General features: G+C 35.6%; 1 protein-coding gene across 1 annotated transcript; it reads left to right on the top strand.

Annotated features, from left to right (window-relative positions):
• Nucleotides 1-3,921: 3,921 nt before the first annotated feature.
• On the top strand, nucleotides 3,922-11,201 carry LOC105197456 (isthmin-1). Its single transcript, XM_011163821.3, has 4 exons — nucleotides 3,922-4,506; nucleotides 7,991-8,417; nucleotides 8,910-9,261; nucleotides 10,656-11,201. The coding sequence occupies exons 1-4, from the start codon at nucleotides 4,426-4,428 to the stop codon at nucleotides 10,753-10,755; spliced, it is 960 nt and encodes a 319-aa protein (XP_011162123.1). The 5' UTR covers nucleotides 3,922-4,425; the 3' UTR covers nucleotides 10,756-11,201.
• Nucleotides 11,202-12,339: the final 1,138 nt, after the last annotated feature.

The raw sequence follows: 12,339 nt of genomic DNA, 5'->3' as shown, positions 1-12,339 counted from the left end.
ATGACCGCGGGATTAAACGGAACTTGATGGGCACATTGCTGTTATCCCTTTACGCGATTCTTTCTTTGACTAACGATGAGAGATCCTCGAACAAGAGCCGGATGACAATAACGGCGACCGCATTGACGCGAGACAGGCACGGCGCCGCTGGAATTGCAGAATCAATTGCAGCCGTGTGGAATGCGAAAGATTGCTACTCTATCGGGCTCCCCCCTCGCTCGATCGTCTCGTCATAACTCGATGCGACAAGCCGCTTGTTTATATATCTCTCCCGATCCTACTCGCGCGCCCGATATAAAACGGACGATGCTTTGATCCTCTGCGAATTCAGGTTCCGCGCTCATTTTATTATACAACCAAGTAAATCAATTGATTAAATTATTGGGATTGAAAAAATTATATGAAAAATATTGTTGTACTCGAGGAAGCGAGTGCACACAGTTCTCTCGCGCAAAGACACTCGTTTTCACGATGCGAAAGGAAAGAACACTCTTTTATAAAAAGGAATACTAATTTTAATCTAATGACTTTATACAAATAAATCCTGGCGGAATTATTCGAAATATTCCTTGACAGTTCCGCGTCCCAGAACAGAACAAAAGCCGGCCGCGCTTCTTTTATCAAATCGATCGACCTTCCTTCGGCCAGCTTCTCAAGCTCAGCCGAAAAGCGGTCATAACATTATATATCATTTTCAAGCCACGTGGAGGATTAAGAATATTTTTTCTTTTTTTCTTTTGACGAAAAATACGCGCTTCTTTCCAGTGTTCCAGCATTCCAGCAACGGTAAATCGCACGGGATTTTTATTACGTCGTAACCGTGCGCCTCGCCCGCGACCTCGCGAGCTTGAGAGAGCGAAATATAAGACGCCGTGATCTCCATTGAATAATTGTCCCCGCACGGTGAAATCGCGCAATTTTGCGAAATTGAACAAAATTGCGGGCGATCTCGCTCGACGAAATGTCACTTCGTTTCTCGGCTTGTTTTCGTTCTCCCCACGTGAACAGTGACCTCCTTCGTTTTTAGTACACGAGCCAGTGTAACGAGGAGAGGGGGGGGGGAGAGGTCTCATTATTCAGTCTTTTAATTTTATATTCATCCATGCCACCCCTCGTATCTGTAAAGACGCGTGGGAGCATAAACCACGGGATGATAAGGTAAATTTATACGGAACAGAATTACGCCACTGACCCGAAGGACGCCGCCGTAATTTATTTTTCTTTGTCCATGATAAAACACAGCTGATTAAAAGCATCTAAACATTATCGGAAAGTAGCCATCAAAGTGTATCAAATGGCTCCATCAAAGTTAAAGTAAGTAAAAGCATTATAATGTGATTTTTTTGTGAAAAGTCGCTCCCAAAAACCCATGTCAAGGATCTGTCACTTTTAACTGCTGTCAATGGCTAAATTCATTTTTAAATTGTTATTACAACAACGTAACCTGTAAAATGATAAAATAAAATAATTTTAAATTGTAATACGAAATGTTAGTTTTGCACCAGCAATATGTTCCAAAAATAATGAAATAGTAAAGAATCATATAATTGTAGAGTTTTTATAAAATATAATAGGGGTGGCTAATACACAGATAGGGTGGCATCATTTGGTACATATTAATGGCGTAAATTAGAATAAGCTGGCATAATTCAGGACATTTGCAGTTCATATTTAATTTTTTTGTACATAAAAATATTTTTAATTTTTATTATATTATATTTTATTATATTATATTATATTTATTATATTATATTATATTTTATAATTTACGTTTTCACTTATTTATAATAGTAACTTTGGATAAAATTGATAGTCTTACTTAAAATTATTTATTATTTTTTCTAAAATAACTTGTCAAAAGTAGTCTTTGTTTAAAGTGGCGTAATTCCGTACATTTACTTCACGCTTCATTTGTTTCAATAAAAAACTAAAGGAAAAAAGAAATTATTATTTTAGCTCATCAATATGCATTTAGAAAATATATAATTAATTTATTTACGTCAAGATTAAATTAACATTAGTTAAATTAATATTTAATTTTGAAAAACATTATTTATATTAAATTAGAAAGTTGCAATTTTCTAAAGATTATTTAGAATAATTATACTATGGATCATCAAACAAATTTTAAATATTTTATTTATAAATTAAATATACATGAAATAACAAAGAAATCTTGTTTTTTTTATGTAGAAATAAGTTTTTTCTTTTAATATTTTTTTCCTTTTACGTAGATAAATTTTTCACTTGGAAAAAAAATAAATTAAAATATGTTTTAAAGATAACTAATTAAAGTTAAAAATTAAATTATTTGAAATTAACCAAGTTAGATTAAAAGTTATAAACTTTTTAACTAGTTATTATTCACCCTGGTAATTCCACAATTCCCTCTTTTCCATATTTTTGCTCAATATATTTTATATTACGTTCAAATATAAAATTATTTCGAGAAGTACAGAAACATCGAATAAATCTCTATGTTCTATCTTATCTGTTCTACACCGATCCACGATGCGCTCGCCTCGGGGCAGCGGGCGACGCGCGAATTTGCATATCGTTTTGCGTGACACCCGAGATCGCTCGCGTGCCGCCGCGCGCCACGCTGCATTCCGCGTACGCGTATGCACATTCCCTCGGCTATATTTAATTCGCGGTGGGTGTATTTTCGAATCGGCCCGGCTAAAAATAACCGGAACGCGTTTCGCCGCATTCCACTGTTGTATTTAAATTCTCGTAATACGCGCGCGACCACGCAAAATATACACGTGTATACACATGCATCCCCAAGAGCCATATAAGGAATTTCATTATGGGACAATTTTGGGAACATTTCGGACGGTTGCGGAAGAGTTCCAAGACAACGATAACGATGACGTACGGAAATTCATCAAGTCTTCGCGATCTCGCAAATAAATCCTGAAACTCTCCTATCGTTTGAATCGGCGTTAAAAAAAAAAAAAAAATATTTAGTCCGTCGGACTTGGATTTTGTCAGGACCGCATTTTAAACAAAGGATTTTAAGCTATAAATTCCTTTCTCCGTTGGAAAAAGAAAGTTTCACCGACAGGTAAATTATTGAGACACAGACATAATGAAATATTTACATTAGAAAATTAGATTCCATTTTTTCAATTTATATGTTTTAGTTTATCAATATTGAAGCCAGAAATATTAATTTTAAAACTTAATTATTATATATTTATTATAATTTAATTTTTTTATACTATTTAGTTTATAATAATTCATATTGCTGGAATTTTTTACAAACTATGTAATTTATATTTTACGTGACATCTGTGTTAATTAATGGACCATAGGACATCTTGATTTTATCAGACATAGTGAAAATTATATTTCATTTTTTAATTTTTAATATTGAATATTTTTATTTTATCCTAAGCCAGATATATTAAAAATTATATAATTTAATTACTTTTTTAATACTCTGGTATTCAATTTAAAATCACATTGCTCGAATTGTTAACAAGAAAACGAAATTTCTATAAACGCAACGTAAACAATGCGTAAATAATCCACGTAGACGCAATCTTGAAATTTACGTCGCAAGCGTGCGCTACACCACGTTGTACGCTTGACCATTAATTGTGTGCGCACGGAATCAGGTTTTATTTCAAGTTTTTTCTAGAAGAAAGGAAACGTGAATGGACAAAATTGCGAAATAAGTGGCAGGAGTTCCGGCGGCTCCACGTCCATAATTAAGGGTTGCGAGGCAGCCGACCGTACGTCATAGCGCCCAACGACGACGGGGACGATGGTGTCCCGTGGTGTCACCCAGGGCTAGCTGCCAGGCCAGGCAGCTCTGTCTCTCTTCTCCTCCATTTCCCTCCTCTTTCCATCTTTCCCTCTGTCTAACGCCGGCTGTTACAGTGGGACAGACTTCACCGGTTGTTGTTCACAACTATGCGCTTAGGCGGTAAGGCGGTCTTTGAACGGTGTGCCCCGCGTGTGCGCCCACCTTTCCCCCCGTTCGGAATCTTCCCGAACCCTCCGGCTCCTCGTTCTTTCGTTCTTTTGCCTATCGTCCGTCTTACATCACGCGTCATCGGTCGGCCTCGCTTCCCCGCGGCGCGTTACCCACGTCGCGTCGACGGCTCTCATTACCCGCCTCCGCACGCACGGAATACAATTGGGTAAACACAAATCGGACGCCAATTTATTTTTCTTCGAGAAACGTCAGCGGACGAGCGACGACGAGAACAAAAAAAAAAAAAAAGAAAAAAAGAAAAGGGAACGCGGGAGACCACGTCACGGGAGATCACGTCCTGATGGCGACAAAGATTTACTGCGTATCCGGATATCGATTGTGTGCGGCACGCTAGTTATGTTCGAAACGTCGGGCATTACAGCTGATTGTGAGAAGTGGTACGCCGCCGTCCCGTCGAGATCGGAGCCCGGAGCGACAAGATGAGAGCAAAAGTGCCGCTCGTCATTTGCATCGCGGCACTTTTCGCGGCGATTTTCGTGGCCACGCGCGGCGACGATGAAGTAAGTAGCCAAGCGACAAGTTAACTCTTCTCTTTAGAAAGTTAACTCGCTTACAGTTAACACTCGCCTTCAGTTTCAACGATGTTCAAGTCTGATGTTCTATCCGACGCACCGAACATAAAATCGCGAATTCAATCTGCAGATTGAGGAAGAAATTAAACTTCTACAGGTGATCAAGCCTGCGGTGCACGATCCCGCATTCTTAAAGCGAAATGATCTTTCTGGGTCAACATTGCGTGCATAGAAGAAAAGAATATTTTCGTTTTGCAAATATCCTCACTTGCGAAATGTTAGATATTGAAAACAAATTGCATAGCGTTAAACAGACATAATTTATTTATATGAAGAAATTTTGTATAGCTTCATCAAGAAAAATACGTTCTCATTATTCAATAAAGATTTTCATATATTAAGAGGAAAAAGGATCATACAGGAAATAGCTTCAAACAAAAAGTGAGAATTTTTAAAAATATATTATTATCAAGGTAATCATATTGTGTTTTTTTTAAAGGACTATGTATTATAATATTAAAATAAAATATCTTACTGAAATTTGAAATTATCAAATTTTTTAAAGAAGATTATTATTATTTTTTATATAAGCAAGAATATAATTTCTTACTTATATATGAACAATGATTGTTAGAGAAATCATATTAATTTTAATTTGACAGTAATATTTGATACTGTTGTTCTTTTTCTAGTAAGATCCTTAAATATTACTGATCATTTCATCTTCCTATTATCAATTCTAATTTAATATTCTCTTCTTCTTGTACACTTGACGATCGGCGGCACTTTTTCTCTTATATTAAAACTTTTATTGACCCTTCGCACACACGCTGTTTTTCGGTACCATCTCCACACGCGACACTTAATTTTTATTATTTTTATAAATATAAACAAATTCTTAAATAATTTTTACTTTAACATCTCTAGAAAATATTTACATGTTTGTTTATTAAAAAAAAATTGTACATAAATGTTATAACTATAATTACGATACTCTTAGTTTTTTGAAGAAAAGAACGGGTCGTTCATATCGAATCGCAAGAATTAGTTATAAAGGGATTAATACTCGAGGTATTTCAGAAAAAGGATCTTGAAAGTTTCGAAATTTCCCACCTTCGGCGTTCGTTCTCTTTAACAAAATCTTCATCGGTCAACCGTTTTGAAGATGAGGCGTAGGAAGTTCCTGTGAAACTTTATACCTGAGGATAAACACTCTCGAACTCGAGACTCTGGTAGTACCTCGGAAACATAATGCTAACCTTGAACCGTTTCGAGTGCCATTTAAAATTATAAAATTTTGAAAAGCGTGAAATATCTCGAAATCTCTGCATTAAAAGTCTCAAGTACTTCGGAAATGTACTTTTATCTTACTTCAATCCGCTTTTTATCTTATGCAGAGGTAACAGTGTTATTTTCAAGAATCTCAAACCGGACACTTCGAAAGGAAGACTTTCGAAGCGCTTGCAAGTCTTTCGAGATATGAAGATTCCTTGCAATACAATATGAAAAACGGCACCTTATCTTTACAAACATGAGTATCTTCGAGTCCGACTACTTTCATTCGTTTCAAGTGCTTTAAAAAATCTCGAAAGGTTTTTGAGCACACTTTAAAGTTTCTAAAATAAGTGTCTGTATTTTATTTTAAAAGAAAAAAATAATATGCAGCATAATTTAATTGCCTTTGAAATTTTGCGAATTTCCATGGATAGAAATTGATTGAACACGAAATACTCATGTCTGTAAAATAAGATTTATCCATTGCATACAATATTTCTAGACTATTACATAAATATTATTAAAAATTAAAATAATATTTCAAAAAATATTCTTCAATGTTTTTAATCATGAGAATACTATGTTAATGTTACATCTGTTTTTACATAATATTCGTGGTATATTACTTCAACATCTTGTGGAAAATTATGTTCTACGAATATCATTGGGTCAACAATTAATATGAATTATTATATATAAAATTTCATAAATTTTATAATTTTCCCGATAATTAAAAATATTAAAATAAATAAGATTGTTTCTTTATATAATATTATCAGGCGTGGACATACAACCATTTTATATTTTGTACTCTATATTTGAGAAATATTATTTAATATTAAATAACATAGAGATTTAATTAATTCTCAGTTTCGCAAGTGACGCTTGCAAATCGAATTTTCGTACGACTGAATGCTTTGAAAATTCTTGTATAAGGACTCAAACATTCGTCGATCTCCGAGAGTATCCGTAGCAAGAACTCGCGCTTGATCCTCACTTAACTACCCCGTTCGTCCTTCCTCACGTAATTTTCGCTCGGTGCATTCGAAAATCCGTTTCGCTACCGGCAGGCGGCTACGCCATTGAAGGGAAACGATCTTGCGGCGTGCCGTTTCTAAGAAGCAAGACGCTCTGCTCCCCTTCGTTCCCGGTGATCGACGTCCCTCTTCTTCTCACCGCGCCTCCGCGTTCTTCTTATCCACGCATTAAATGCCGGCGTCCTTTGATGTCGCTGCGACCGTGTCAGCCTTTTACGTATCGCGCCCAGTCACGCCGGTCATCGATCTCACCGTTTTGACAGATCGCCTCTTGATACGCGCGAGGCCTAATACGCAATTCCCGATTGCATTTATGATGTGGCTCGAGATGAACGCGATTGTGGAATTGTGCGAGTCGCATCGATGATACGATATCTTGGACGAAAATCGTTTTTACGAAAACTTACATATATACATATATACAGACGCAATTCTTTAATGCATTAATCTTTATCCTCGTTTATCGAGTTCTTTATATCTGGGATATAAAGACATTTTAGTAAATTTTATTCTGCCTATTTTTATATTATTTTAAGCTTCTTTGAAGCTTGCTTTTTTACTACTTTATTTTAATCATCAACTGTGGAGTCTCCGGGATCCGAGCCACTTATTTCGACCAATTGCATCTTTTTATCTGAAACGAATAGAACTTGATTCTGTCCACAATTAATGTTGAAAAATATCAAGAAATGCAGCGAAAAATAAATGTACAGAATGAAGAGCAATTATTTCTATTTCCCTTTTTTTTGAAAATGTTTCTAGGATTCCACATTCTCTAATATGTCGTAATTAAAGAATGAAAAGTGTCGCGCGCCTTAAGATCATTCGAATTTCATGCAAAGTTTAATGTCTCAAAAAAATATATTTTAGTTGCACCATGGAGGCTTTAAAGGCTGGTATTCATAATTGTAAATAATTTTCAATCTTTTGATTGAAAGCGCACATAATTAATTACAGATTCATTCATTCATCTTTTTTTCTTTTAAAAATGAAAATTATTTACGATTACGAATATCGGCCTAAATATCTCAATATAAAAAATGCAAAAAAAAGAAACACTACAAGACGACGGGTTATTTGCCGTTTGATAAATTCGTTGTTCATAAAATTTATTTTCTCGATCATTCGAGCTTCTAGATTGTTTTTCACTTGCATCTCAGGTTCAACAAGATTCCGTGACGGCGCGGGATGTCGAGAGTACGGCAGATTGCACGAGAGTGTTGCACGATAAAATTTTGATGACGCCTGTTTCATCAAGTGAAGAGGACGATTACAAAAGCAGGAGGAGTGCTTATCCTCCGCCCAGGCGTAACAATCGTCCGACACATCGCTCTCGTTCGAGGTCGAATGCGAAATCGAGAAGCACAACGAAAGGCGACGCATACCACGACTATCTGGTTCAGGACAGTCGCGGAGGATTGGAGTCGCTTCTGGTGAAATTGATCGAAGCGCTGGAGAACGATTCCAGAACGGACGATCCCGACATAACGAACTCGAGTGTCATCGACAATGTGAGCAGCTTCGACGATGTAGATCGTTGTCAAAAATGGCTGGACAACTGGGAGAAGATCGAGAAAGCTTTTCCGGGTAAAAATGATACTTCACAATCGAGCGAATGAATTTCACGAGAATATTCTTGGCGGAAAATATTCTACAAAATTCTACATAAATTAAAAAAATGCTACAAAAATCTACGTAAAATTACTGGAATTGGTACACTTTTTTAAAGTTTATAAATGTTTGTGTTTTTGTAGTACGTCGTTTCTGCGATTTCTATGAATTTCTCAGTGAAACTACAACGAACTACAATGTTTTACACATTTCTAAATAGCTTACTCTAAAAAAAGATTTCTATGAATAAGTACAAAGTTCAACTAACAATAGAAATTTGTAGAAATTATTAATTTTTTTCGTAAAAATATTTATTTTTTTCTTAACAATATGTATTTAATTACTAAAATTGATAAAAGTGTTTCAATTCTGGCATTTTATTGCAGATTTTTGTAGCATGTTTTTAAATTTGTGTAAAACTTTTTCCGCTTCTCACGTGAACAACATCCAACGTTTGTGCGTCCGCAGGATCTGTCGCCAATTTGCCAGCGTGTCCCTGCATGTATCCGAACGACATCTTCTACAACAATGAGATTTGGGACGAGAAGCGGCAGAGGAACTTTCGGTGGCGCGACGTGAGTCACGAGAAGGACCGGCTCGCGATTTACAAACCAGGCGCCGTTTACTGCGTGCAGACTCTACCGTCTCAGGAAAGCGAGAGCGCCAGCGTGCAACATTGTTGCTATGATGAGAAAAGAAAACTACTGACTCGCGGTTCCGGTGCCGGCACACCGTATATCGTCAGCCCGGACATTTCGGAGCTGCTGCACGACAAGATCGATTTGCTGCCTTGGCGGCTTTGCAAGGGCGACTTCACGAGGTACGCATTCTCGTGCGATATCCATCGGACACATGCCCGTCTTATAAATTCGCAACTGACAATGAGATACATTCAATGTAGTACATTTTTTTTTACAAAATAGAATACATTTTAGCGGTATTTTATTTTATGTATCTTGTGACACTATGTGGTAGTCTGCTATAGCGATCATGCGCGTTATCAAATTTTTTATAAATGCTTGCCAAACCCTTGCTAAACGCCATCTAACAACAAATTTTGAATGACAGAAGAATAAAACATCAAAATATAAACTAAAAAGTGTGTTATTCAATAAATAATAATTTATATATTTTTATATTTATGTTAATTATATTTGACTGAATTTTATTATTACTACACGTTGTAATAAAAATTCAATAAAAATGTGATATATAAAATTCAGCAGATAGACATGTTATAAACAAGACTGAACGGAAGTACATGAATAATTCTCTCATTCTATTTGTATTCAATTCGTATAATCCGATTCACTTATGTACCGTTTTGCACAGTTGGGTGAGTGAGGACCGATTGCGCACATAATCTAGCGGACACGAGAGCATTTCCCAATCGGACACAGACCCTACTGCACACGAACCCGATCGGACACGGTGCCAATCGGACACGGATTCAATTGGACACAGTAATGATCGGACACACATCGTTTCAATCGAACACGGAGCCTATTGCTCATGGACCCGATTGCACACGATTGGAAACCGCTAGAATATACACACCTACCCCGTCACAGTCGATCCCGTACCGACCAATCATGCGGTTTTCAACCGTGTGCAATTGGGTCCGTGCGCAATAGACTCCGTGTCCTATTGAAACGATGTGTGTCCGATCATAACTGTATCCAATTGAATCCGTGTCCGATCGAGACCGTGTCTGATCGGGTCCGTGTCCAATTGGGAAATACTCTCGTGCCCAATAGTTTATGTGCGCAATCGGGACAGTCCTGTTCATTTTAAACGATTTCAATTTTAACTTGAAATAATTATTTTGGAAACACAAACTATTTTTAAAGTTAAACATTTATTTATACAATATTTCAGTCCATATAAAAATAATATTTCTTTATTATTCTACATAAACTTAATTTACAAATAAAATATTAAATTTGGTATTATAATTATTTGGAATAATGTAACTTTAAAAATTTTTTAATTTAATATGAGTAACGTTTTTCAAAATTAACTTTTGATTTAAGTTAATTTAATCTTAACGTAACTTTTAACTATTTAGTTTTTTGTTCATGTAACTTTTAACATAACTAAATTAATTTTATAAATTAACTTTAACTTAAATTAGTTAAAAAAATATTCATTTACCCAATCCTGCTATTTTGTAATTAAGGAACACACTTCTTATGTATTTTTGTTACATTATAGGTACAACGAAGCGAGAATACCAAATAACGGTAATAACTGCGAGACGAACCCGGATAACGAAGAGTACCAAAGTCAAGTAGAAAATGCGAAAAATTATTGAGATACAATAATATGGTTACAAAAAAGTACAAAAAATACTTGCGTAATTTCCACTTCAACTGTGTTCGCAAAAGAGAATAGCCTAACAAATTCATATTTATTTCCTATATCTTTGTACGTTAAACATTTTAGTTTTACATCCAACGCATGTTGAAAAGATCATTTAAGAATACCGTGTGTTGTTGGCAATGTAAAAGTTATTTTTTTTTCATTTGCGCACATTTGTTTCCGTTTTACATTAGCCTTCGCAACATATTTTTATATTTGTTTTACTATGTTTTATTGATCGATTTTAATCACATATACTAATTTAATTGAATGTATATGCATTTAAAGAAGACTGTAGTCGAAACTAGCATTGCAATTTTTTTCTTGTACATTATAGTATGTTTATTGCATATTACAAAATTCATATTTTTGTTCGTTTTCGGCCTTTGTATTACTTTTAATTTATTTTACTACATAATAACAAGATGCATTTTTGATATTGTGTGATTTTTTATTTCGTGTGATAATGTTAATGTTATTAACAATTATTAATTACTCGAGGAATTAATGATAAAATAATGAGAAAAATGCAAACAAAATTATGTGCAATATCACACGGTGTTCAAAGCATTATTTGTTTATAAAGTATATTTCAGAGAATGACTAATCAAGGTAGAAATAAACAAAATCCTTTATTTGTACGTCTATAGCAATTGAAATTACGTTCTGCAATGATGTATACGATTTTATAATGAATGGATTGAGGAAGGGTCAAGATGCGCACAAAACCAATCGAACACCGCAGAGTTTTCCAATTGGACACACGACAATTCCAAGCGGACACACAGCGGTCCCAATTAGACATGGTTCCAATCGGACACAAGTTAAAACGGACACACGGCGATCTCAATCGGACATGGTTCCAATCGAACACAAGTTGGAATGGACACACGGTGGTTCCAATCAGATACTGTTCCAATCGGACACATGATGATCCTAATCGGACATAAGTTAGAAAACACAAACACACACAAACACACATGGTGGAGGGGAAAGGCAAGAGGGTGGGCCTAGGCCCGCCCCCTCCCGCACCCACCCCGTCGGTAGATAGGTTGTAAACGAGGTCCCCTACCAACGAGATGGCCATAGGCCCACCCCCTTGCACCCCCCATGTGTGTTTACTAATTTATGTCCAATTGGAACCGTGTCTGATTGGGACCGCCGTGTGTCCGATTGGAAAACTGTGCGGTGTCCGACTGGTTTTGTGCGCATCTGGGACCTTCCCCTTTCCACACTTACAAAGAATATTGAAATATTCTTAATGTTTTGACAATAATTTTATAATTAATAAATTATTATAGTTTTAAAATATATTATGTATTATTTGTAAAATTTTTCTCATTTTACGTAATGATAAATTTCATAAAAGTGTTGATTGAACAATCAATCCAACATAATTTTGCTTCAATTAAAAAAAAACAAAAAAAAAATATATATATATATATATATGTCAACGTAACATATTCCCAACTGTTCTCAACGTTGCTTGATTTAAAATCGAACGAGAACTTTTCGATATAATTGGCGAATCTAATCT

The sequence above is a fragment of the Solenopsis invicta genome, chromosome 2, assembly GCF_016802725.1.
Source record: "Solenopsis invicta isolate M01_SB chromosome 2, UNIL_Sinv_3.0, whole genome shotgun sequence".
In the NCBI taxonomy this organism is placed as follows: Eukaryota; Metazoa; Arthropoda; class Insecta; order Hymenoptera; family Formicidae; genus Solenopsis; species Solenopsis invicta.
This window is presented reverse-complemented; position numbering and strand designations above follow the sequence as displayed.